This window comes from Clarias gariepinus, chromosome 21 (genome assembly GCF_024256425.1).
Source record: "Clarias gariepinus isolate MV-2021 ecotype Netherlands chromosome 21, CGAR_prim_01v2, whole genome shotgun sequence".
Lineage (NCBI taxonomy): Eukaryota > Metazoa > Chordata > Actinopteri > Siluriformes > Clariidae > Clarias > Clarias gariepinus.
Genome location: NC_071120.1, coordinates 9,429,234 through 9,457,195, shown reverse-complemented (window position 1 = coordinate 9,457,195; position 27,962 = coordinate 9,429,234). Strand labels below are relative to the sequence as shown.

The 27,962-nt window shown below is 39.1% G+C and overlaps 2 protein-coding genes across 2 annotated transcripts; one reads left to right on the top strand and one right to left on the bottom strand.

The window, feature by feature from the left end:
* The first annotated feature begins 87 nt into the window (after positions 1 to 87).
* araf (A-Raf proto-oncogene, serine/threonine kinase) lies at positions 88 to 15,551 on the top strand. The gene is made up of 16 exons (XM_053480702.1): positions 88 to 522; positions 3,272 to 3,480; positions 3,574 to 3,677; positions 3,799 to 3,901; positions 5,223 to 5,374; positions 5,493 to 5,579; positions 5,655 to 5,799; positions 5,998 to 6,025; positions 6,211 to 6,338; positions 6,439 to 6,632; positions 6,820 to 6,996; positions 8,301 to 8,347; positions 8,459 to 8,577; positions 8,808 to 8,939; positions 9,208 to 9,342; positions 10,602 to 15,551. Exons 2-16 carry the CDS (start codon positions 3,373 to 3,375, stop codon positions 10,740 to 10,742), a joined length of 1,800 nt encoding a protein of 599 aa, XP_053336677.1. The 5' UTR covers positions 88 to 522; positions 3,272 to 3,372; the 3' UTR covers positions 10,743 to 15,551.
* Positions 15,552 to 19,398: 3,847 nt separating this feature from the next.
* zgc:64051 (leukocyte surface antigen CD53) lies at positions 19,399 to 26,874 on the bottom strand. Its single transcript, XM_053480711.1, has 8 exons — positions 26,592 to 26,874; positions 24,152 to 24,225; positions 23,818 to 24,006; positions 23,122 to 23,196; positions 21,993 to 22,094; positions 21,808 to 21,906; positions 21,577 to 21,660; positions 19,399 to 20,358 (listed from the first exon to the last, which is right to left on the bottom strand). Exons 2-8 carry the CDS (start codon positions 24,206 to 24,208, stop codon positions 20,290 to 20,292), a joined length of 675 nt encoding a protein of 224 aa, XP_053336686.1. The 5' UTR covers positions 24,209 to 24,225; positions 26,592 to 26,874; the 3' UTR covers positions 19,399 to 20,289.
* Between the last annotated feature and the right edge of the window lie 1,088 nt (positions 26,875 to 27,962).

The window sequence follows — 27,962 nt, the reverse complement described above, 5'->3', positions numbered from 1 at the left end:
AGTAGGTAGATAAAACTATAACATAAAATATAAATAAAACATCAAATCCATCAGCCATTGAAGCTCAGTGCTTACTCTGCCATCTAGCGGCAGTCTATTGGAATTACACGTATTGGGCAGTATCCTTGCAGCTCTCAATTCTCAGGAATTGCTCTGCCCTCTAGCGGTGCTCCATTGGAAGTGCACGCATGGACCGTATCCCTAGAGCTAAGTGTTGGATTAACAAGCCTTGTACAACATACAATTCAGTTCTGTGAATATTCACGCAATTAAATGATGCTTTAATGTGTTAAAATAAATTTCATAACATCCAATTTCTGTTGGCTTCTTTGACACATTTGTTTTGCGGCACGCTTCGAGGTCGTGATTGGCCAGCGACAAGGAACGCGGTCAACCAATCAGAGTGGCGAGTTGTCAAAACGGACCAATCAGCGCCCGAGCGGTAGGTGTTCCGCTTTCCCTTGCAATCCTTCTGCTGATCCGACTTCAGATTGAGAGAATTCAAGATGGCCCCCGCCTCAGGTGAGTATTTACTTCAGAAAAAACATAAGCAAAGTGGAACTTGTACACCTGATAGGTTTCGTAGCTCTCTCTTAAGCTTGGAAGAAACGTCTCGGAGTGTTAGGGTGTAGATAGTTGTAGTGAAGTGTGTGGGAGTGGTTGTTCTTGGTTCTTTTTTAGTGTTTTAAAACTAGGCTGCTGTGTTGCTAACATGAGTAATGCTATGGAGTTAGCGTTAGCTGTTTTAGCAGGAGCAATACTGCCGACTGGTTTAATTAGGTCGTTTAGAACTAGTGAAAATTGTGAGTTTTTCATTTTCTCGGATGAAAAACAAATGAAAGTATTTAAACTGTTGATAAACCGCGATCTCCGGCGGCGTTTCTGAGCTCCGTGCCGCGGTGTCAGGGTGAAGACTCGGCTCAGGAGTTGGCTGCGTCCCAAACGGCGCCGTCTTGGACGTATAGTGCGCTACCTAGGATACGGAAGTCACGGTTTAATCCCAAACCGAATGTAGGGAGCGAGATGCGATTTGGACACGTCCATAAAATATATATATAAAAAGGAATCCTTTGACTTGGAACTCAATAAAAGCTCTGCTGTTCTAAGGAACGTGTGTGTGTGCGCGCGCGCGCGCTGACTGAACTGTAGTTTGTTTTAAAGGCTCTTCTGTAGGTTTAGTGCAACAGGTGATTATTAACTGCTGCCTTTTTAATCACATTAATTACTAATTATCTTATGTTGATGTTTTTGTTTTGCTTCTATGAGACGATATTAGTCATTTATGGTGTATAAGTGTGTGTGTGTGTGTGTTTGTACTCTCAGTGTGGGTCTTTCACATTCTGATTCATCTCATCTTGTTGCATCACTTTGGGAACATCTTTCAGCCATAACTCCTGAATAAAACATGACAGAGTGGGCAGTTCTAGAAAACTAATCAACAAGCAAGTGTGTGTTCTCCACACACACACACACACACACACACACACACAACGTTCAGGACTTTTCTTTGTCTAGTAGCTTTACATTCGTGGCATCTATTAGTCCCTTTATTTCAGCTGTTACTATGGAAACAAAGCATTCATCAAGTGAGTGTGTTATGGTAATGTAATATTGGTATGTAATATTTACGACCAATTAAATTCAGGCAGGAATTTGAAACCTACTTGTAGATTAGCGTATGTGTTCTGGCCGCATGTGTTTTGTTAAACACCGTGTGTGTACAGGAGAGAGAGAGAGAGAGAGAGAGTGAAAGTCACAGAGTCCTCGTCCTTGACAGCAAGTGGAAAAAGTTGAAGTGTAATTTGGTGTGTACGGTGTGTTTGAAACCGAGACGTCATGTTTCTTTCACACATATCACATCAGATTTCGCCTTTTGGTCTAGAGATCAGGCTCACAGGCAGTGCGCGAATCGGATGTTCAGGAAGTTTGTTTCATCCCAGTACTCGCCAAAAAGGAGGAACTTGAGAAGAGTGTCATGTTTGACTGATTACATGGTCACAGAGAGAAAGACACGAACACACTTGACCCACGCACACACACTTTTCATATAAATGGACTAATTAATCACTACTGCAGCGATATTGCAAGTGGGAGTGTACCTGTCAGACTCCGTGACTGAGGGGGCGTGTCCTCTAGACTTGTCAGGCTCAGTGACTGAGGGGGCGTGTTTTTTAGTTAAAAGATTTTCAGTGAGAGAAGGGGCGTGTCCTCTACACCTAAAAGTCTTTGGCGACAGAGCGGGCGTATCCATTTGACCTAAAAGTCTGGGTGACAGAAGGGGAGTGTCCTCTAGACCTAAAAGTCTCAGTGTGAAAGGGGGCGTGTCCTCTACGCCTGAAAGTCTCATTGACAGAGGGAGGCATGTCCTTTTGATCTTAAGGTTTTGTTGACAGAGGGGGCGTGTCCTTTGACCTAAAGGTCTCATTAACAGAGGGGGCATGTCCTCTAGACCTAAAAGTCTTGCTGAAAGAGGGGGCGTTTCCGCTATACCTATAAATCATGTGACAGAAGGGACGTGTCCTCTATACCTCTGTAGGTCTTGATACCTCTTAGGCTCTATAGGTCTCACTAGACCTAAAAGTCTCTGACAGAGGGGACGTGTCCTCTAGACCTAAATGTCTGTGTGAAACAAGGCATGTTCTCCAGACCTGCCAATCTTGACAGAGGGGGCGTGTCCTCTAAACCTAAGAGTATTGCTGACAGAGGGGGCGTGTCCTCTAGACGTAAAAGTAAATTTTTTTCTGAGCTGTAATTGTTTCTTACAGAATCTAATGTTGTACTGCTTTGGAAAACTGAGGCGAATGGACCAGAGAGTTTTTTCGAGTGTGTGCTGCAAAATCTTCTGGTTTATTTGTTCGATCTTAGAGAGAGGTTAGGATTTCTAATGCACACAGTTCGTCTCCATCAAAATGTTGAGGTGAGAATAACACTGTTTTATCACCCAACAGACTCGACAAATGGAACGAGGTGTGTGTGTGTTTGTGACAGCTTGGGAAATGAGCACTGGTGATTCAGTGTGAAATGAGAGCACTGCGTACGAGTCACATTGGAAGAGCTTCAATATTCTTGCTTAAAACACACTTAGATCGATGTTGCTTCATATGACAAAGTGATTTCCTGCAAATTGTTGGTCAGTTTTGTCATGCTTCCAGAGTGGGAGTGCTGTTTGCTCATAATTTTCAAAAACGAGTGGCACTCACTCCTTAATAAAACTGTGTGTTTATGTTCATACACCTCTCTTATTATTATTTTTGTTTGCCTCTCCTTCCAGGCTCCAGGTGAGGGCGCCGCTCTGATCCTCTTTCTCTCTCTAGCGGCCAACTGAAGCTCAGTGCTGCATCTTCCCTGTCTCTGCTTCCCCGTGGAGACGCCATGTCCTCCACGTCGTCCTGCTCCTCTTCGGGGGAGACGAGCCCGGAGGATGTTCCCCGAGGAGGAGGAACCATCCGCGTCTACCTCCCCAACAAACAGCGCACGGTGGTGAGTGCTCCCTTAGAAAAAAATATAAAAATACTTAAACTTGGTTAATGTAAACTCGTGAGCAAAAGTTTAGTGTGGAGTTGCTGCGTTTAGGTGAACGTGCGTTCTGGTCAGACGGTGTACGACAGTCTGGACAAAGCGCTCAAGGTGCGAGGCCTCACTCAGGACTGTTGCGCCGTTTTCCGCCTCCTCGAAGGGTGAGTGCGGCTAAACCGCGGTTTATAGCGTCAGCTATCATTGTTTTCAAAAGATTTTACTATGCAAAAAATGTTTTATTATTGTTTGACGAGTTATTCCTGTTATCTGTCCTGCGGTCAGTCGTAAAAGGCTGACCGAGTGGAACACTGACATCACACCCCTCGTCGGAGAGGAGCTTCTCGTTGAGGTTTTGGACGACGTCCCCCTCACCATGCACAATTTTGTAAGTGAAAGTTTTGTTATATAAGCGTTATGTATTTGTCATCACTGAGTCTCATGGTCATATTTATTTACATACACACACGCACACACGCGGAAACACAAAGTCGCACGCTCTAATATTCGGACCATTTTATAAAGTCTTCTCCAGTGCATCCCAAATATTTTCAATGGGGTTGAGGTCTGAACCCTGTGGTGGTCAGTCCATGTGTGTGAAAATGACGTCTCGTGTTCCCAGAACCACTCTTGATGAATATTGGTATCGTCATCCTGGAATATGTCCGTGCCATCAGGGGAGAAAAGAAATCCACTGATGGAAAAACTTAATTTAAACTGAATTTTTTTGAGCTCATAAAGTTGAACCTAGACCTGACCAACAGAAGCAACCCCAGATCATAACACATAACCACAGGCTTGTACGGTAAACACTAGGCACTGCATTCAATTCAATTTTATTTTACTTGTATAGCGCTTTTAACAATTGTCATTATCGCAAAGCAGTTACATTATCGCAAAGTTTTTTATAGAATGTGTATGAACCAGAATCGTCAGATAGTCCCTGATGAGCAAGCCGAGGGCGACAGTGGCAAGAAAAAACTCCCTGAGATGGTAATAGGCAGAAACCTTGAGAGGAACCAGACTCAACAGGGAACCCATCCTCATCCGGGTGAAACAGAGAGCAGGAATTGATCTGTATTTATACTGTGTGTTAGGTGGGAGGCAGTTCAGCTATAACAGTTGATGTTAATTGATGTTAATATGAAGTCCAGGTAGTTATTGGAGACTCCGGTAGACTTGTAGAAAATTCCAGTCCTGAACTATCGAGTGACTGTGGCCAAGTCAAGTCCTCAGAGAAACATCTGTCAACATCAGTCGAGGCCAGAACCATCTTCATGCATCTGCCTTTCTTCTTACCCTGAGGCATCAATCACTTCGGAGCAAGGACTCGTCAGACCACATGACCTTTTTTCCAATGTTCCCCAGTCTGTTACACAGCTGTTTAGTCCCAGTCTCTGCATGGTGCGTGTGCAGAACCTTACTCTGACCCATCTGAAATAGAGTAACATCTTCGCCACGACCACAGGATACGTCTTCTGACGTGATTGTTCAAGAAATGAGAAGTTACTCACTGCATCTGTTAGTGATGATTCAATTCACTGCAGTAATTATCAAGTTTAAAACTCATAACTATTTGCTTAGCTGGTTATTTTTTTTTTTTCCCGGACAGTTGTACACATATAACATACATATGATTCATTGTACTCATTTCTAGCATAAAGAAAACAATCTTGTCCAACTCAACAACGTCTTGCTTTTGAAACCAGGTTCGTAAAACCTTCTTCAAGTTAGCGTACTGTGACTTCTGCCACAAGTTCCTGTTCAACGGCTTCCGGTGTCAGACGTGCGGCTACAAGTTCCACCAACACTGCAGCAGCAAAGTACCCACGGTCTGCGTGGACTTGGATACCATGAAACGGTGCGTGTGTGTGTGAGGATGTGTTACACTTGTCATGTTTATTTTTAGTTATGTCCCAGAACATTTGATCCTCAAGCAAGTGAGAGTCGAGCGTATTGTGTGTATTCTTTTTCCTCAGGTATGCAGGAGACTGTCCGTCGGGCCCTTCTGAAGTCGTGCCCGATCCTATCCCCCTTGACCTCGCCTTAACACCTGACCCTACTGGGTATGTTGTGTTGAATAGTAGAAGACTTGTATAGAATTTCAGTTTATTACAGAATGTCTGATCTTGTGTCTGCAGTTCAGCGCTGCTCTCGCCGCCCTCGGCGTTCCACTTCCCCATGCCGGGTGGGGACGGTTCGTCTCTGCAAAGGCATCGCTCCAGCTCAACTCCCAACATCAACACAATCCTCCCGCCGGCTCCTGAAGCGTTCAACCTCATCGAGGTCAGATATGCCAAACCTGAAGCCAAAAAAAAGTCAGAGTCCACTATCAAGGATCGCTAACAAGACGTTAACAACAAACTCGAGAAAACTCCAAATGGTCCCTGCTACTGGACTCTCACTTGCTTCTATCACTTTTTAGGTTTACTTCATCATCTTATTTATTTCTTTTTTTTTATTCCCCCTTCCACTCTCATTTAGGAGGTAGTAAAATCCAACAGCCCAATGGGTGAGTTTTTGTTTTTTAATCATGACGGCAGTCTTTCTGATCGTCGCTGTCACATTTCTGTCCATTTTCTACCTGCCACATCTACAGCAGCACATTGTCCACCTTCATGCACTTCATTAAAGCTGTTTCAGACATTTCCATCATTATGTACGAGAGAACAGTAGCTTTGAAGTATTTCCCCACAGGACCGGAATTCTCTCCCAAACCCTCAACCAGTCCGCCTCACCTCGGTTCTCCAGGTCGGAAACCACCCAAATCGCCACCGGAGCGCAAACCGGTCCCCATCCTAGACGCAAAAAGGGAACGGAATCCGGTGAGAGATTTGTCAAGCTATATGGAGTCGATTACATTATTAAGACACTCATGTGAAGCGGATTTGGAGTTTTGTGTGTTGTGTGTTTTGGGCTCATCAGCGTTACAGAGACTCGAGCTACTACTGGGAAGTGCCCTCGCACCAAGTGACCATGCAGAAGCGCATCGGCGCCGGCTCCTTCGGTACCGTCTTCAAGGGCAAGTGGCACGGCGACGTCGCCATCAAGATCCTGAAAGTGACCGAGCCGACGCCGGAGCAGCTGCAGGCCTTCAGGAATGAAATGCAGGTCCTGCGGTGAGTCAAGAAATACGGGAAAGTTTCTCTAAGAAGTTTATTTAACGTTTCTGAAACGCATTCAGATGAACCGAGAGCATGTTAAACAGACCGGAGCGCGTTGTTTGTTTGCATTCTTACAAGATTGATATTTTTTTCTCTCTTCTTCTGCTTTTTAAAATTTAATCTCTACGTCTTTCTCTCGCAGAAAGACGCGCCACGTCAACATCCTGCTGTTCATGGGCTTCATGACGAAGCCGCACTTCGCCATAATCACGCAGTGGTGCGAAGGCAGCAGCCTCTACCGCCACCTGCACGTCACTGAGACCAAATTCGACACCATGAGGCGCATCGACGTGGCGCGCCAGACGGCCCAGGGCATGGAGTACGCGAATCCACACTGCAGAATAATTAAACCCATAGATAGAGATCACATAGTCACATAGATGTTATTTTTGTGATCTTATTTGCATCAAGCTTTTTTACTTCCTGCACTAACATAAGAGAGAGAGAGAGAGAGAGATATTGTTCTGATCCCCGGGGCGATTCCAGCACATCCTGAAGCGCACGAAACGAATTTAATTAAGTATGATTGCAATATCGGTGACGGAAAAAGACGAGACTAAAATGTGGTTTAAAAGAATTAAAACCAATAAAACATTAGTTACCAAACACGTTACACTAATAGATTAGCAAATTGTCACCCACAGGAGCCACAGTATCCCTGCAAAAGTCCAAGTGTGTATGTACAGTAGTGTGCATATAATATTCTGTACCAATGTTGTTATATATGTTTATCATGTCTACATAGTTATGTACAAAACAGTTGTTAGGTTTTACTGAGCTTGCTGGAGAATATGAGTTCTTCTGGTAACTTTGTTACACTCGCTCCTTTATATGTTTATGTAAATCCCAGGAGTGTACATTGAGTTTTTTGTTTCCATCTGAAAAGTGGTCTGTCTTGGACTATATATTTTTTTCTTTGCAGCCATGTATGTATTCTCCTGTAATGTTATTCATTTATTATTTTTTAAGTTACATATGGAAATACTAAATGATTTTGTACATAATTATGCAGACATGATAAACATGTATAACAAAATTGGTACAGCATATAATATGGTGGCTAAGACTTTTGCACAGTACTGTGTGTGTGTGTGTGTGTGTGTGCGTGCGCGTATATAATATTTTGTATATATGTGTATATAAGTTTAAAAAAACTATTGTCCATACGGCTCCTATTGTTTTGTAGTTTAAAAAAAATGGACATGCAGTAGTTGTTGTGAGGATTAGAAATAAATATAACTAGCTGAAAACATCAGATGGAAAGATACATACAATGTTAAGATAATTATTTTGTGATAAACTTTTAAAAATGGGCGTTGGCTAGTCAAGATTGACTGTAGGGTTGATTAATAATAATCTTATTGCTAAAATGTTACGTTTCATTGATAAAAAAAAAAAAACTAGACTAAAATGTCCAGACGTTTAGTCGACTAAAACTTGAATAAAGAAAAATAGGATAAGACTGACTAAATATGATTAAGACTAAGACTGAAATTAAAAATAGCTGACAAAATTAACACTAATTTAAGGTAATTTAATCGAGGATAATCTGCCGATATCTTGCCGTATACCACGTCTTTAGTCGATACGTCATCATTGCCCTTTCCTTTTGTTTTTTTACAGCTACCTTCACGCCAAGAACATCATTCATCGGGATCTGAAATCTAACAGTATCCTTAAAGAACGAACATCATGATGCAGCCTCGTCATGACTATTCACGCGACCATTATCCACAACAGTGTAGCTTCTGTCCTTTAATGTTCCTTAATTTCGGTGTGAGATATCTTCCTGCACGAGGGTTGGACGGTGAAGATCGGCGACTTCGGCTTGGCCACGGTGAAGTATCGCTGGACCGGCTCGCAGCAGGTGGAGCAGCCCAGTGGATCCATACTGTGGATGGTGAGCCAGATTGGAGTATCCTCATTTACTAAAAACATAGAGAAGGACACAGTGGGTGTGTTTATATAAACACGGCTAGATTATCTACTTAGTCAAGGTGCTAAGAGCTTGTGATGATGTATAAACACAGAGCTGAAAGGATGCCTCGTTCATTTCTAAAGCTAAAGACGCCAACGTCGGACATCTTTATTGTCTCACTTGATCTTATTTATTTATTTTACCTTCAAAAGGCTCCCGAGGTGATCCGCATGCAGGACCCGAACCCTTACACCTTCCAGTCAGATGTGTACGGCTACGGCGTGGTGCTGTACGAGCTCATGTCCGGCACGCTGCCTTACTCCAATATCAACAACCGCGACCAGGTGAGAGTCACACCATCACTTTTATCTCCAGAATACAGGTACAAGGACATGGTGGTGGTAGCGAGGCAGTTAACGAGCACGAGGAGATGGAAAAGGAAAACATGATCGTCGCAGAAAGATATTAACTATGTTTACTGTTCTGTAGAATTTCAGAGTCACAGTAACATATGATTGGTTTTCCCAGACTGCCACATGTTACACTTCCCTCATTCACAAACTGTTATCGTCGATATGATTCTTGTTCTGATCTCGTTTTCTTTTTCTTCAGATCATTTTCATGGTGGGTCGAGGCTACCTGTCACCAGACCTCAGCAAGCTGTACAGTAACTGTCCAAAGTCCATGAAACGTCTCATTATCGACTGTCTGAAATTCAAACAGGATGAAAGGCCGCTCTTCCCTCAGGTCTGAACAAACATACGTATATTTTTGTACTTTATTACATCAGAATTAAATTAAATCTATAAATTTTAATGTAGGCACCGGCCGCTTTTTTTTCTTGAATCGTTCAGCCGTTCTTAGGTCATCAGCTTTGTATGACAATTTTTTTATTGTCTTGGGGCGTAGTGTTGCATTCCTCGCACGCCACCGTCTCTGCACAAGAACAATGGAATTCCACACTTCATAGCGAGCAGCGATCTTACTGTAGCTCGTTCCTAAACAGTCGAGCGGTCGGCCATCTTCGTTTACGCCGCATGTGCTGCGCGTGCGGCTGAAATCCTATTTACTATCATCTATTTGAAGACTGTTTCCATCATGATTTGTTAAATATTCCCTAGTTAGTTTTCATCTGCGCTGTTCAGAAATATTTCTGTAAAAAGTGATTTAGATCAGGTTTCGCAGAAACAAAAAATAAAATAAAAGAGCAAATTTTCTTCGCACACATCTGAAAAAGTTAACTTTTAATTTCAGTAAAGTAACATTTGCTTCTGTAAATTGCAGTGGGACCAGTTTTAGAGAAGCTTTCCAACAGAAACCCTTTTTCACACACCTGCAACTTTTTAGAGATTCACTAAATTTCACTAGGATTCTATAGAAGCTATAGATCTAAAGTTCTGTAGGATTCTTATTCGTTTTTTTACAGAAATTCGCTTCCATTTGGAGTTCCAAAGACCATGTTTTGCATAGTTTAATCACATTTCTGTGAAAAAGAAAACGCACCAGTCTCTTTCACACTGCGCAGTGTTACATAAGGACAGATGAGTCGTCCAGGGAGTAAAGACGTGCCAGTGATAATGGACAGGATGGTCGGGTTAGCGGCCAGCCTGGTCCATATGCCATCATGCTAACTGATTTCAAATTATTGCAACAAAAATATTTAATTAGCGAAATAAAAGTTTAAACAGAGCATTAATGTCTTCCCAGAAATTCCCTAGAGCCGAGTAGAACCAAGTCAGAATTCTGCAGAACATCCAGACCTCCATTTTAAAGCTGAAGTTCTGTCCTGTAGGGATTCTTTAAACACTGGGATTATAATTAATGAGTAAACAGGTTCATCACAGATTGATACGTCATAGTTTTTCTGTGTTTATAAAGCAAGGTAGTTTCTGTTATCACTCTGATTATTGTAGCTATCTTTTTTTTTTTTAATCTAAAGAACGTTCCACTTTGAAAGTGTTAGTGACATTCCACCTAAGAGTGTGTGTGCGTGTGTTGTTCTCCAGATCCTGGTGTCCATCGAGCAGGTGCAGGATCTCTTGCCCAAGATCGAGCGCAGCGCCTCGGAGCCGTCGCTGCACCGCGCCGTTCACGCTGAGGACCTGAACCCGCTGCTGCTGCACACCACACGGTTCCTGCCTCTGTGAAACCAGACCCTTCTGCACAAGATTCTGTCCTTCGCACTCACTATACACACACACACACACACACACACACACACATTCCTGCTGTGCATTCCTTGTCTCTGTAACACATCAGCAAAACTTTTCAGTCATTCCATTTCTCTGTTTAAACAAGCGGTCCTTGTATTTTATTCGTCCCTTAGCAACTCAAAACTCGATCCGATTGTAGCCACATTTGCTTTACAAGTACGAGCGTTGAGAAACGCGAACGTTACCGAGTTACAGTGATGCATCCGTCATCCCTTATGGGGACTTTGATCACATTTCTAATGAAACCCATTTCAGTCACGTTCTGATGCGGGACTACGAGCGTCTGGGTCTGCGCTTCCAAACACCAGTCGGTTTGCACATTTCTATTAGAAATCCGTACATAACGAGTGAACACTACAGGTTTTTTTTATTTTTATTATTATTATTATTTTTTATTTTTTTTTATAAGAGCACCAATATACCTTCCTGTCAGTCGCACTCTTACTTAAGCAAAGGCTTGATTTTCGTTCAAATAATCAGTCGAGCGGGTTATGTATCGTCTCGTTACCGTGGTAACGAAGCATTTTGTCCTTGTACATTTTAATTAGCCAGAAATCAGGGGTGTTTTTGTAGTACCGAGGCAGAGCAGGCAGTTCGCAAATGACTTTTCGAGAGTTTTCGCTGTAGTGCAAATTAATTCCTTAATGCACACATCACATAGCTAGCTTTTATACGATTATTTGTGCTGCCATGGCAACCAGCAGTTAGCTTAAAAATATCCAGTGTTCTGTGACAGGTTAGTAAACAGTAAGTAGTTACAGTATGTCGACGGGAAACTGCACCTTTACTGTATTTTTTTGTTAATGTTGTAGCAATCTACAATATATCAGCATATAATGGTGTACCGTAAAATTTAGATGGTGGAATCTTCTTGTGAACATATCGTAAAAGAAAATAGCAACCAACTTAGCAAATACCATAACAACCACTTAGCAGCAACCCTGTAACATCCTAGCAAGGCTTTGAAATACCACAGCAACCACCTAGGTCACGGAGTACCTTGATATCCTATCATGGCTTCGAAACACCAAAGCTTTAGGAAGCGTCATTGCTAGCAAGTGTGTATCCGTAGACAGGTATTAGCAAACCATCACGAGTGCATCCAGGTGATATTTTCTTGGTTACCAGGCTGTACAGTGCGTTTCGCGCAGGCTTGCCACTCTAGCTGAGAATTTTTTTTTTATAAAAATCCGGTCCAATCTGGACCGTGAAGCTGCGCAGCGTGGTGGCTCAGGAACGCAGATGGCTGCAGTGAGTAATCGCGCAGAGGGTGTGTTCTGTGGCACACAGATGGGAAAAGAACTAGCCATTTGTTAGCGACAGTGTGCATACAGTCCACATCAGAATTAGATAGAAAGACAGGTAAAAGGGGTTAAAGAAATGTAAACTGTATTTATTGTCGTGTCTTTATCCCCGTCAGCGTTGCAGTGAATTTGGAGTTTGTCCTGGCAACGATGAGGGTGAGACAGGAAAACACCCTGGCCACTTGAGCAGTCCTACATGCTATCACTTATACAAATGTATCCAAGTGCGATTGTGATGTCATTTTAGAATCTTATCTATTTATAAACCGACATTCTGAGCGTTCAGCTTTTTATTCAGCCACAAGGGGGCAGCATAAACAAGGAACTCTCTTTGGATGTAACAAAAAAGTTACATGGCTGTTATTTTTGGTTGGAGAAATTGAGATCAGCACAAGATAGTCAGACAAAGTGGTGTTTTTTTTATGGGCCGATATCATTAATTTAAGTGTAGTCTTAATTAATTTAAGCTGTTTTTTTTTTATTTTTTTTTTATTTTTTTTTTAGCTACGTTCTTTTAAAGGGGCTGGTTACCCCTAAGTAGGACTGTGTAATTGTGATGACACGGCAATTTGCCAGCAGTTACAACTGTGTGTGTATTTAAAATAAGGAAAAAACAAGTCTTTTGTAGATCCGGAGCCATGAAGAACTGCCCGAGGTGCTCTTCTAGATCACTAATCAACACATTTGACTGGTCAGACTCAAATGGATAAACAGTTAAAACGGAGCATATATATATATATATATATATATGTTTTTTTTTAACTATTAAATATTTCTTTGCCATTGTGTGCTCCTGAAGCCTGCAGATTGTAATGTTTGCTTGATCACTGTGAAGCGCCTGTGTTTGGACCTTTTATGGCTTTCTAATTCTCACTAGAGCGATTTAAGTCACTAGTCATAAAAAGTATCACGTACCCGTTGTGTCACTGTTGCAAAAACTAATCGATGTGCGTATACATATGTGCTATTCAAAGACGGGTCAAAATAAAAATGTGCTCGTTAGCTGACGTCCACACGCTGCAAATCGACTGGTGTAGATTTATAATTAACACACAACTGGTTATTAATGAGCTCTCGGAAATCGTTGACGTCATCCTTGGCTGCACACCTGTCGCAATAGGTAATCGATTAATCAACGTGTCAAATACTTTTTGAGAAATATTCATATCTGAGTGGTATGTGAGATGTGTTCAAGATTTTAAACGGTTTCATGCAAGATCGGTTTCCATCCAGCTGAAGTGCGAGCTAACATTTCAGAAAACAGTTCCAATCCTGTTAGTAATCCAAAACTAACTTTATACAGTACAGACAAGTCAATAATCCTGTAACTTAAGTCAAGTGCGATGTAAGTAAGATACAATGGGCGTTCAAGTCAAACCAGGACTTTTTGATTATGCAGAATCATTCAGAGTTTGCACCAACACAGTTATATGAGTAAAAACTCCCCTTATTTCTCTTTATATAATCCCCTGATACACTAAAGCACTTATCCTAGTGTTTCGTTAGTGCTTGGCTACCATCAATGTAGAAGGTTTTCTCAGTATACCAAAGCCATGATCAGACTGCCTGCTTCACGTCTGAAACTCTGGCCTCCCAGAACCTCCTTTAATGGCCCCAAAAATGTGGAAATAGTTTTGAGCAAGGTAGGGACTGTACAGAGGACGTGACAATAACTCTCAGCTGAGTTCCTGTAATGTGCGGGTGATTTTGGTAAATGATTGTGTACAGTCCCAATATGACTTGAATGCCCATCATAATTAAAAAAAAAAAAAAAAAAAAAGTAATGATAGAGTCTGAAACATGGATAGTTTCTGATACCTGATGAATTGTGGACTTTTCTACTTTACTGTACATCATACAGAAATGGTTATAATAAAAAAAAAGAGATTTTAATGCTAGTAGATATTATCAATAATTCTCATTGTTAGGTTTTTTTAATTATATTTTAATCACTTCAGTGCTCCATTCTTTGTACGTTGATTACTAAGATAATCAATCAAATTACTGAGGTAGTCAACATTTAATTATTTAGTTTTTAACATTTAGTTTTGCAAGATTATAGCGTTGTCTTCTTTTGAGTTGGTGCAATATTACCACCTACTGGCCTGGAGTATATCAAGGAAGGCTAAAAGGAAAAATGTTGAAGAGACATGACATTTAAACATCAAGCGAACACAAGTTACACAGCATTTCAATGCATATTGTTATTGATTTTGAATAATTCACAACCTGTAAGAAATATAAGCCGTATGAGTGCTGCTAAATTGAATCAAATTTGATTTCTTTCAAAGTGGACCTGATAAGAATAAGCTGAAATGAAGCTGAGAAAATCACAGGCATAACTTTTCTCATTTAACACATAACTTAAATACTGAAATCCTGTGCAAGGGCTCTGGGTTCCTGACTTTGATTTAATGTCAATGTAACCACATTCTTTCTATATTGTAAGTGAGCGAAAAATATTATTGTCCTCCTCAGACTTCTATACTTCTTTATATTTTTGATTGTTGACTTGCTGATTATGGGTTTGATTCTTAACTCAGCTTTTATTCATCATGTTCTTAAATACGCATAAAGAAATCCAATCATCCATTTTTGAAATTATAATAGTCATGAAATCTGGTGTTATTTCTTTCTCAGATTTGTTATGCGACGTACAAAGAATGGAGCTGTGACAGAGAAACACATTGATTATCTTCCCAATGCATATTAAACACATTGTATAGTTGTTTGCTTTAGGCAAGAAAAAACGGAGAAACCGTTAAAACTAATTAGTTATTGCAGAGTTGCACAGTGAAACATAATTAGAAAGAGACAGTTTTAGTTTTTATCTTTAAACTAAAAGCTTCTTAAAGACAGCTTGTCTGTCAGTCAGTGAGGATGGTTTTATCTGCAATAGAGTTTTTTTGTTTGTTTTAACAGCTGGCCATTTAAAGCACACTGTTTCAAAATGCAATACATTTACTCAAACAAAAGGCATCAAACTCCACTTCAGTGCATCTGCTGTCGGGATCTGCGGAGGGAAAACGGGTCAAACTCTAAACTCAATCCACAGTTGTTTTTCTTCGCAAAGCAGAACACAACGATCAACTTTTGCTTAAATTTCCTTTTTTTTTTCCCCATATCTTAGGTGAATTGCAATAATTTTTGTGTGTATAGTTGAAGAGGTATAAGGGGGTGTTTAAAGTTTGCAATAAATGTACTCTGCTGTGTACAGTTACATTTCTTTCTTTTTTTTTCCTTTTTTTTTAGTTTTACCTTAAATTGTGCTTGTACTTGTTTCTATTTTTTGTGTAACGATTTCCGAAAGAACAAAATTATTTTAAAAAATTTTTAAAAGGAAATCTTAGTATTTTTTTAGGGTTATTGTTTTTATTTGGTCTTAAAAATATGGAGGAGATAGGATTTTATTCTTAAAATAAAACGGTGGAATCATGAATTGTTGTGTTTCTGTTTTATCCAGTTAAATCTTTTGTAAATATATATACCTATAATTTGAAAGTTATACGGAGGAGGTAATTGTGTTATTTTTTTCATGTTTAAGCCAGGTGTAAAGAATACAAAAAAAAACACTTAAGGAATTTACTCTTTTAGGAAAAGAATCAGCCATGATTTGGTGATTTATCCCCATTATATCAGAGCAATTTTACTTTAATGAACAACCCTTCCTGCTTCTTATCTGGTTTTGGTTACATTTAATTTTAGGATTTGCCCATATCAAGTACTGTTATATAAATATGTTATAGAAGCATGCAATTAGGAACTCCTGGAACTCAGCAACTTCTCTGGAAGACTTTTCTTAGTTGGAAAACTTGGTGACTCTTACAAAGCACAGACACTAGAGGCCTTTGTAGAGTCGCTGTGAACAAGCTCTTACTACAGAAAATTTTATGTTAAAATAATAAATCTATGAATAATAGAAATATTACTTTTGATTTACTTTCAGTACTACTTATTGTATGGAAAAATCTGAACTGAGAATTAATGAATGCTATCGTTTGAGACAAGTCATAAGTCACATGATTATATGTGAGGTATGTTACAACTAACACTGCTATTTATATGAATTCACATTGTATGAGAGTAAAATTTTATATGCATCTATTTTCACTCAGTGAAATAGATTTTTAAAAAAAAAACATAAACCATTACTACCTTAAACGTGAAATCATCCTGATGTTGATGGGAAATCAGTTGGTCACTATTGTAGATTTAGCCACAACACTCATAAACCAAGTTCAAGTTGCTAATGGAGGTAACCCAATATCAAGTACATGATCAGCTGATCTATTTGGCCAATTCGCACAATTCTAAACATCTCCTGAGGTTGTGTTGGACCATATATTGTACCTCAGATAGTCCAGGACCAGTCCTGAAAAAACTGTCCTGTCTTTTGAGGTGCAGCCCGCCGCGTCAATTTGGTAGAGAAGGCAGCATAATCCTATATTAAGCATGTCATCGAATGACTAATTTGACAAATTGCAGGAGCCCAATGAGAATTTTGTAATGTCCTTTAGATGGACCAACACCTCTTATTTATAGGAATGGTCCTTGGAGATGCATCCATTGATGTAGAAGGTAGAAGGGAAGGTGGCAGACCAACCAGCCTTTAGGACACCTGTAGTCTTTCCCCACCTGCTGTCTCCAACTAGTCAGAATGCAGGTGACCCATTTACAGGTGGAGACTGGAGCTTATCTTAGACGCCTGAGTCGTAAAAGTGCTAGAGGAGGTAATGTAATACTACATCAACTGCATTATAAACTAACCAGTTGGCAAATTGCTGGGAGACCAACCAGGTCTCTGAATAATCCTTCAGATAGACTAACGCCAGTCTTTTAATAGAAGGATCCCTGGAGAGGAGGAGCAGGCAGATCACAAAGTAGTCTCAGGCCTACCTGCTGCCACAACGAGTAAAAATGCTGGTGACCCAAGAAAAGTTGGAGGACCCTGTTATACAGTGGTGTTTAAAATAATAGCAGTGTGTTAAAAAAAAAAAAGTGAGTAAAGCTCCATATCCATATAATAACTTTTAATTTAAATCACACAAATGCCTTGGACATCCTGCACATTCTATTCTAAATCCCAACATGAAAAATGTGCTAAATGGATTATTAATTTACAGAAAGTGAAGAAAAACAAATATTAGTCTGTTAAAAAAAATAGCAGTGTCATCATTTATCAATCCGGAAATCACATTCTATGATTTTTTAATAATTTATTTGTGAATTACTGTGTTAAATAAGTATTTGATTACTTGCTTATCAGCCAGATTTCTGACCCTTTAAGACCTGTTATTTTGCTTTTAAATAGTCCATATGCTTCTTACAGAGCTACTCCTTGGTTTTCCTGGCTGTGTGCTTTGAGTCATTGTCATGTTGGAAGACCCAGCCACGACCCATCTTTAATGCTCTGACTGAGGGAAGGAGGTTTTTGTCCAATATGTCACAATACATGGCTCTGTTCATCCTCTCCTTAATACAGTGCAGTCGTCCTGTCCCCTGTGCAGAAAAACACCCCCAGAGCATGATGCTTCCAGCCCCATGCTTCACTGTAGGTACGATATTATTGAGATGAGACTCATCATTCTTCTTCCTCCAAACACGGCGAATGGAGTTAAGACCAAAAAGTTCTACTTTGGTCTCATCTGACCACAGGACTTTCTCCCATGACTCCTCTGGATCATCCAGATGGTCCCTGGCAAACCTCAGACGGGCCTGGACATGGGCTGACTTAAGCAGGGGAACCTTCCGTGCGATGCAAGATTTTAAACCATGACGTCTTAGTGTGTTACTGATAATAGTCTTGGAAACGATGGTCCCAGCTTTCTTCACAGCATTGACCAGCTCCTCCAGTGTAGTTCTGGGCTGATTCTTCACCATTCTTAGAATCATTAATACCTCATGTATCAACTCAGACTTTGGCTGATTGTGGGGTGCACAGGTGTCTTTATGACAGCTAATGACCTAAAACAGGTGCTAATTTAGAGTCATGAGCAGAGTGTAGCTGGACTATTTAAAAGCAAAATAACAGGTCTTTGAGGGTCAGAAATCTGGCTGATAAGCAAGTGATCAAATACTTATACTCTGGCCTCCCAAAAATAATACAATGTGATTTCCGGATTTTTCTTTTTAGATTCTGTCTCTCACAGTGGAAATGCACCTATGCTGAAAATTGTAAGAGTACTTCATCAACAGGGTGATCAAATACTTATTGACCTCATTGTATGTCTGTATCCTGACTGTATAATGAGCTGATCTATCCGACCAGTTGTCAAATTGGATGGGGTCTTATGGATCTTTGAGGTTAAAGGAGAAATGGCAGGCCATACATTTGGAACACCTGTGTTGGTTAGGGTTCCACATATGACTTCCCCCCCACTTGCTGACTCTAACTAGTCTAAATGCTTACAAGTAGAAGCAGGAGGTGTCTTAAACCCCTAGAATGAAGTTGATAGATGAGGTATCCCCCTATTGATTGCATTTCAAACTGACCTATTTGACCAACTATCAAATTTCTAGGGGTTCTTTAAATAGGTTAACAACATTCTTTTAAAAGAAACCCTTAAGACAAGCAGTTGGCAGAGCACAGACCTCAGAGGAGAGACCAAATGTAAGTTTCTGCTGTGTTTTAGATAGCAGTCATAAAGCTGGTGACCCAGTTACAGGTGGACGCAGATTCTTGTTATAGACCATGAATAGTTGCTAGAGGAGGTATTGCAACCCCATATGGAGCTGTTTCACCAATTAGCAAACTGTATAGTCAGATCTCAGGATTGTCCTTTAGATGAACCGATTCCAGGGTCTAAAATGTCCAAAAATCATGGAGATCAGACAGACCAAACTAAAGTCATAAAAAGTTGAGTTGGCAGGGTTTTTTTTTTTAACAGAAATTATTTTAACGTGTGACCTTCAGTGACTTGCTAAAAATGTGGGTGAGAAAGACAGGAAAGGCCTGTTGATCGGCCCTCATCTGAAGTTAAAAAGATTACACATTGTCTGGTCTGGATGGTTTCCTGGGCTTCACAACTGAGTTCGCAACAGCCTCACTGTGTACATTTCTCGGTGTGGATGGTAATGTAGGTGCGAAGTGAAGTGCTCAGTTGAAATATAGAAAGTGGATCATGAACTTTGTAATTACAAAGTGTAATGCTTTATGTTGTTCTTCTCACATTGCTAAATGAAGAAGTGGCTATTAACGAGACATTTCCACACAAATTTAAACTTAAATTTGTTTTCTAAATGAGCAATAAAAGAAGTAGCTAGTTGACCGAAACATTACGACATGATTTTACTTTTACCCCAAACGTTTATTTTTTGCAAACAGAAAGTCACAAGATGCAGTAGTTAGTACAGCAACATGACACAATGCAAGAAAAGAACACAAATAAGTTGAATTTAAGAATCTACATTTAAACAAGGTGTAGCTATGTACAGCAACGTTTATGGTTATTAAGAGTAAATGAAATAAACTGGTAAAAATAAATGAGAATGGATTTTTCAATAAAAAAAGGTTCTCAGTTACACAGCTTCATAAAAAGAAGTCAGTTTGGTGAATGTGGGTGAAAAAAGAGATTTCTACTCTTTCAAGTCAATGCGTGGGTGGGGGGGGGGGGGACTTTTGGTCATGCAAGGGGGTTTCTACACCAAAATATTTTGCGAAGTTAAAGTTAGCATGGAAACTGCTAAATAAAAAGTGCTTTTGTTGAAACTACATGAGCTAATGTCAATTTGTCATTTAAAGATAGTGAAGTTCATTTAAAAGGACAATAATGATTCAAAAGTTTAATAAAACGTGACATTTTATTAAACAAAATCAACATCAACTTTGGTCCAGCCTGATATTGCACTAATACTATATTTTACGAAAAGATTAAAGACAAAATTCTTTTATTATAGTTAAGCATTTATCCATATATTTAGTCATATATGCATTTCCTGTACATAAAACCTTATAAAGATGAAAAAGATAAAGAAATGGCTTTTAGATATGACGGAAAAATTCACAAGATGTGTCCCTGTACAAATGCATCACGTTCAATTATGTCGGAGTCACAATCTAGACGAGTGTCACTAAGTTTAAAGATGAAATTGTAAAAGTATAATAGTATGATTGGTCACAAGCTTCCTTATCCATTCTCTTCCTCTCTTCTGCGCTGCAGGAAAACTGAGGAGGCCGATCACTTGTAGCCAAGTCCGGATTTGGTGATGTGGCAGAACAGAGTCATGGAGAAGCACATAGCCAAAACCTACAGTCAGAAAGACACGGAGAGCAAAATGAACCGAGGAACATTGCTTTATTTAAAAAAAAAACACTGATCTTAAATCACAGTGGGGTATGTGTAAATCGTATTGTGGATGCTGCACTGGTGTCTTTGTGCTAGTACCAGAGGTGGAAAGTAACATTTCAAAAAGTAATTTCAAAATCATTTACTTGCATTTGCTACTGAAACTGAAATGTCTATCTGAAGATTTCTATCCGCTTGCCTTTTTTAAACTACACTAGATCCCCTATCCCACCCCCGCGGTTAAAAAAGTAACTCGGTAACTTTTACTCTGAGTAAATTTTTAATGAGCTACTTTTTACTTTTACTTGAGTAGATTTTTATAATAGTACCTTTACTTGTACTTCAGTAAAATTTCAAATGTTTATTACTCTTTCCACCTCTGGTAATTACACCATCGAGCTGTTGGATAGGGGTGGGTTTTTTATGCCACCGTGTTGAATCTGTTCGCCCTCTAAGCTAAGTTTGTAAATGGGCTGAAATTCACTATGATATATTCTTTCAAATAAATAATTAAATAAATAAATAAAAAACCCTGCAACAAGCAAGTATTTCTGGACTTTCCTTGGTCTTCCTTCCACAGCAATATTTAGTTTTTTCCATAGAGTGAATTTTTTATAAGGTCGATGTCAGGCTACGCCACAGGTTATGGAGTAGGCCACATGCCCTCCGCCGTACCCTATTGTACAGCCTAGACATAATGCTGAAGTATAAATTGGAAACTTCGGCTTCTTTAACCTCATGAAGCTTGGGTTATTGAATTTATATGCCATAACCCCATTGCATGGGGTTGGGCGTTATGATTCATCCTTAAGGTATTCACTGGGGTTGAGGTCAAGGCTTTGTGCAGAACACTGGAGTTTTTCTACTCCAACCTTAACACACCAGGGAGCTCGATTTGTGCACAATAGCACTGACATGCGGGAAAAGGGTTTGAGCTTCGTAGTAATAGTGAAGGGAAACATAAAGATTTAAAAAACATAAAGTTTTTCCCCCCAGCTTTTGGAAACATTTTGCCATATACTGCATATTCTGTTTGCTCAAACAGACCCTTATTTCCTTATTTAGAATTTCATTTTTAAGGATGTCAAAATTCATAAATACATAAGAAGGTGCAGACATATGATTTTGTCGATAATGTGCATGGTTTTGTTCTGTAAGGTGAGATATGATGGTTTGCACCTCAATGCTGCATACGATGATGACCCCGATCCCGGTTCCTAGCAGATTGCTTTCAAACCACTGCTTCAGTTTTGAATAGCAGCCCTAAAACACACACACACACACACACACACACACACACACACACACACACACACACACACAGTAACGCTACAGATATTGCTTTCAGGCAATTACATAGAACCTCAGTTGTGACATTTATTTTAAAATAGAAAAACAAAGTTGTCATACTGTAGTCCAGGCTTTGCCTTGGCATGGCGGTGTTTCACAACACGCCCCTGGTATTTTGGGGTTCCAATCCGTGTAGTTGTTTACACCACAGCACTTAAACTACAGCCATATAGAAAGGTTGTCAGTAGGCCATGTTATGTGCACCTTATTAAAAATATATATCAAATGCTACTGTTATAACTTACAGTTTTCTGAATGATTTCCCAGTCAATGGTTGAATTAATTGTTTCTCCTGCCAGGGTCTGATTTAGGCTGGCCTTTAGTTCATCTTGTATGAATTTGTCAATCTACAAGTAGTACAAAATCTACAATGAGTCATCATTCAGTACAAAAGATACCCATGAGAAAAAAACATACAGAAGAGCTTTATGTATGAAATGTCACCGGTGAGTTAAAATAAATAACAATTAAACAGTAAACAGTAGCTTTCTGAACAAAAATATAACAACAAATAAATTAACATTACAGTACAGTAACTTATTATAGGAAATACTTCAGTGTACCACAGCATACGGTAACTTACTATGACAAACACTACAATATACTACAGGTAGAGTACCTAACTATGACAAATACTACAGTGTACCACGGTGTACAGAAAGTTACTCTAACAAATACTGCAGTTTGTCATGGTATACAGTAACTTACTACATCAAATACTCCAGTGTACCACCGCATACTGTTACTTACTATAATAAATGCTACAGTTTGTCATAGTGTTTACTATAGTAATATATTGTAATGTAATATAGTAAAAGTGTGTAGTAACTGTCTATAATAACTACCACAGTGAAATGTAGTATATTGTAGTAATTAGTATATTAAACTATAGTACCATACCATACTATACTATACTATACTATACTATACTATACTATACTATACTATACTATAAGTATTTGTTATATACTATAGTAGCATTTGCCTTTATGCCTATATTGTAGTATAGCCTGATACAGACATTCATCCTGTGTACATGTCTCTAGAGATTCAGATTTTTTGTTGTTATAAGAACATCAGTGCATTTTCACCCTTCACGTAACTTTGACACATCTTGCATCCCTCACACATAGATTAACACAGAGGTACAAATCCACAATGTACAAAACTAACATAAAGATGAAATAAATACAGTACAAAAGGGCGACATCTGTTAACTGGGCCTGATATAATGGATGCAATTGTGATGCCAACATTGTCCATTTGATATTCTTACAGTATATTGTAATTAACTGCGTTCCCCCTTTTTGAATTTGTTTACCTCTGGGAAACCCTACATTCCTATTTTTTACTCTGTAAAAGTAATTTTCTTACTTCATGCTCGTACAAGAGCAGGAGGCAGGCCACAGCTAGTTCGGACAACATCAGCAGGAACAAGAGACTGAAAAACTGAAAGTATAGAGATCAAACATGAACTGAATTACCTACAATTATTCTGATTTTTTTTGTAATCATCATATTCCTAGTGCTAAGTGGGTAAGTGGTACAGCTAGTACTTTGTTAAGCTTCCGTTTTGGATTTCATGAATTTTTCAAGTTGGTTGTGTCTGCAATTTTGTTTTAGGATTTAGTTTATGTGTCTGTTTTTGCACAGTAAGTAAGAATTCAGTCAAACTGTGCATGCATGTGTGTGTATAGGGAAGTTAGCTCCCATTGTTTCACAGTGGGCTTGGCTTGGGGTTTTGTCAGGTGGTTTGGCTGAAGCAATAGTATAAACCATTAGGACACTGCGGTCTGATTTTTTATTAACTTTTGGTTTTGCTTTGAGTGGTCTTTCTTGGCAATTTTATATTGCAAATGAAATCAGCAAATTTACCATCTAAGTTGAAACTTCTCCCCAAAATGTATATAGAGTTGAAGTTAAAGGCAGATGAATTTAAACATAAATATAAGCAAAAATAGAAATTTACTACAAATATGTATTTTTTTTTCTTGAGGTAATAATACTGCCACTTGTACTGCAAGTTAATAAATGTAGTTAACAAAAGGAAACAAAAGGGTTAACACTTACAGACATCAATAGGCAGCGGTTTTCCTTAAGTGCCCCCAGGAAACCCAAAAAAGACACACAGGTGACGAATATACCGATGACGAAGAGCGCACTGGCCAAGTTCACGACTGAGAATGACGGGAAGAGGGGCAAGTACTTGGACGTGGTGCTCATGTATATCCCCAAGCCAAATATCGCAGCTCCACAAAGCTGTAAGCATCAAAGACATAAAGGTGAACTTAGAAGTGCTTAGAAGTGGATAGATTTCTTAGATGAAGTCTAATAAAGTCTTATCATTATTTACAGTCACTACAAACATATTTTTACTTTTATTGGTAGTTGAACTTATACATACAAAAAAGATGAAGTTCACTGCACACATGGTGTATTTTAAACACTTGAGGCACGACATCCTTCCTTTTGTGGGTTCTAGACAGACTGACAGACAGAAGGCTTGTTAAATAGAGTTAAAACAGACATACATTAATTCCACTCTTTCTCACATGGTACTCTTCAAAATATTGGAATCTTTTATAATCACCACACCCTACCAATAAACGCAAACCTCATTTACGAGTGGCATTCAAGTCAAACCAGGACCTCTGATTGTGCAAGATAACAGAACACAGTTATGAGAGTAAAAATTCCCTTTATTTTTTTCACTAGTGTTTTACTAGTGCTTAGATACCATCAAGGTAGAAAGTTGTTTCAGTATGCCAGTCTCGATCCAACTGACTGCTTTATTTATGAAACGCTGGCCTCCCAGGAACTCCTTTAACAGCCCAAACATGTGGAAATGTCTTGAAGGCCAGGACTGTAGGGGGTTCCTGTAATGTGCAAGTGGTGTTGGTGAATGATAGTGTGTACAGTTCCCACAGACGGGAGATGGTGTCTCTTCTGCACAGTGATGACAAATTATCTGTCAGTTTTTTTAACGATCAAGCCTTCCACTTAATGTTCACGAGAATTACAGCTGTGGGCTCCAAGCCACCTCGGTCGGGATTGGGATTCATGGATGTACGGGCCTTCTTTACAATGTTTGCACCATTCAAATGTTTTTTCTGCACCTAAGAGTCTCATCACCGTACTGTGCTTAAAGTCTTCTGTAAATGTCAACTGGTTTTACATTTTCCTTCACAAGTTCCAATTTTCCTTGAACACTTAAAATCTTAATTATAGCCAAGATAGGTAACCTATATTATTAAATATTACAAGTTATTTTGAACAGTTAAAAACCTCATATTAATTTTCACTTCCCAGTGTTTGACTGCTTTTGAACCATAACCTATTTCTCTGTGGTTATAAACATGATGTGTATAAAAAAACATTAACATTTAGAAATATCATTAAACATAATTCTGTGTCAGAAAACCTAATACAACCACTTACACTGGAGACTCCTTCAACACGCTTTAAACAACAATAAATTAAAATATATTTGCAAGCAACGATGACCAGACCCAGGCACCATGCACCATCACTGCCCTGGCAGACAGTTGGCACACGCACTTAAAGGGGACATATCGAAACCATTATGTCATAATTGTAGAAAAGGGCATTCACGATGTCACTCAATGTGATGACATTTAATATGATGTTACTCAATGTGAAATCACTGTATGTAACGTCACACAGAAAGTAACTTTTCATCATAAGTTTAATGAACAGCGGACCTATTGGGGATATCAAAAATTAAGAGTGATAACTTCACAATATTGCCTACTCGATGTTTTAAAATCACAAAGGCCCAGTTTGGTGTCAATCATATAAATCCCGTAGGAGGGGTATATCAAATTCCACTTGGTGTTTTTGGCAAAAACCCACAATAACTGACTTCCTGTTGAGTTGAGCCCATGACTCGAAAGTTGTTCAGCTCAATTAGGTTTAAATGCACCTAGCTGCTCATGCACCCTAATGGCAGCAGATTCCATCACGTGTGGATTTTTATGATTTGGACCATGTTAAGATCCCCCAAAAGCCACAAGAGGGCCCTGATACATAGGGCTGATGTCATAGTGCTTGGGCTACAATTTAATAAAAAAGCATACTTTCATAGATACTGTACTTCAAATAACAATAATAATGTAGCATAACCAGAAAAAAGAACTGCATGCGTTGAATATAACCAGCACAGACACTCAACTTCCTTTTTCTGTTATAACTCCATGTCTCTCAAAAAGCAATGACACACACTTCCTGTGTGCGCTTCCGAGAAACAAAGACACAGTTCCATCATGAGGTTTAACATTTTTAAATACAAATGAAATCAAGCCGAAAAAGCGTGAAATAGTATTTGTTTCACCTAACTCTGTTCTGTACTATCGATCCTTTATATTTTAGTTCTAATCTCATTTAGTTTTATAGTCACATATGGAAATTTAAATCATGTAAAGAATGAACGAAAGCAAAGACACATTCTTTTGAAACTTTGTTGGGGCTTTCCTTAACGTCGTTAGCATTTCATGACCATGATCATCACTTTTAAACAGTAATTTATTACCTCGCTCATTTTTAAGTGGTATAATTAAAGTTCATTTGAGGTGCGTTTTCTACAAGTTCTTTAAATGTCCACTTGTAGAACAATTTCTAATATTTGAAACCTCAAATTCTCTGTAATTCTGCGTGTTGTGTTATAAGTCTTTCACAACACCCTCCTGTTGTAAGATTAACACATTAATAGACATTACGTTACAGTAGATTACATTAGACATACATTTTTTGTTCACTGAACATGGTAATTAATTTGGTTGGAATTTCTATTACAGTTTCTTTAAAAAACACCACATTTCTCTTACCTTAACTTGTTGAAAATGCTCGTTCGTCCTTGTAATTGCTCAGTCTCCGTCCAGCTGCGTGGAGAAACACATATGTGTACTGAACTTCCTTTTTCGCAAGCAGTTCCACTTCTGATCTGGGGTCAGATCCTTCTTACCTTAAACGTCATACTTGCAAAAAGACCGAGCTCAGATCAGTTATAATAAAACGTTTAACACCAACACACATCAGCTAATGAACTAAAATACAAACAGTGACGCGCTCAGCTTGGAAAATAGAGGATAACTTATGAATCATGGCTCATGGGCATCCGTATGAGCGCAGACGGGGATATTTTACCATTTCCTTTAATAGTATGCATTTAAACACACCAACAAATATACACAGTATGGAAAACCACAGCCCCACCACATGCTTTTATTCATGTGTATGTGTGTGCAGCTCAGAAGGTGTGAAGCATTGTTAAAGTCTTGAAAGAATGAAACTGTTCGGCAGACCACACTGAAGACATCAGGCTAATTTAGCACTTTAACTACTTCTGTTAACAGTTTAGCACCATGTATACACTCAACGAGCCAAATAGATAGATGACTTCCACTCCATTTCAAAAACACAAACTGTGATGCCAGAAGTCTGGCCACGCCTCCTGGCTGAGACTGCTGTTATGTTGTTTTTAGCACCATGATGTCTTATTATTATACACGTTTATAAAAATACCATGTGTGTAGCATGTCTGACAGATGGTTTTGGATGATGCATGTGGGTGATGATTCAGGCATGTAGATACTAGAAGCTTTTATTACGTGTTTAGTAGACTCTAAACTTAGGGAAATTTGTGAAATTTTTCAGTTTGGGCCCCAGACAGTGGTGGGATTTGAGAATGACTAAACTTTTGATCATAAATGTGGGTGAAAATAGCATACAACATCTCTGGGAATTTTCTTAGTTTTTTACTTGACACTTAATCATGCTGTAAGTGATTTTAGCCCAAAATCCCTTGCAAAGCCATATTCAGTTATATTTTATGTGTGTGTATGTGGTTTCCCTTGTTTAGTTCCTCACTGAAATCTTTAGTTACATCCTTTAAAGTTGCAGAGGAATAAAACTGGAACAGGGAAACCGAAAAAGGAGAAGTAAAACAATACCTACAGGGATGCTGTTACTGCAGAAATGGACAGAATGGACTGAACAAAGACAAAGTGGTGCGGGTTGAGGGTGAAATGCTTAAGACTGTCAAAAAGTACTTTGGGATGGTAAAGATGCAAAATCTCTTTTTAAGATCATCTTTGTTTTAGACTTGAACTAATATTCGGACGCTTGCATCATTTTTTGTGCTGCAGTTGTTTTGAAAATCTTGAAATCTCTTAAACCTATTCACAGCTTATAGGGTT

Bases quoted from the DNA above. Each gene is read 5' to 3' on its own strand.
- araf (XM_053480702.1), top strand. From the start codon at position 3,373: ATGTCCTCCACGTCGTCCTGCTCCTCTTCGGGGGAGACGAGCCCGGAG. The intron at 5,800-5,997 runs GTCAGATATGCC...ACTCTCATTTAG, and splicing joins AAGCGTTCAACCTCATCGAG to GAGGTAGTAAAATCCAACAG. The intron at 8,578-8,807 runs GTGAGCCAGATT...TACCTTCAAAAG, and splicing joins GTGGATCCATACTGTGGATG to GCTCCCGAGGTGATCCGCAT.
- zgc:64051 (XM_053480711.1), bottom strand. From the start codon at position 24,208: ATGTCGTGCCTCAAGTGTTTAAAATACACCATGTGTGCAGTGAACTTC. The intron at 23,197-23,817 runs GTAAGTGTTAAC...CTATACTTTCAG, and splicing joins ACCGCTGCCTATTGATGTCT to TTTTTCAGTCTCTTGTTCCT. The intron at 22,095-23,121 runs GTAAGAAAATTA...TACTACTTGTAG, and splicing joins TGCTCTTGTACGAGCATGAA to ATTGACAAATTCATACAAGA.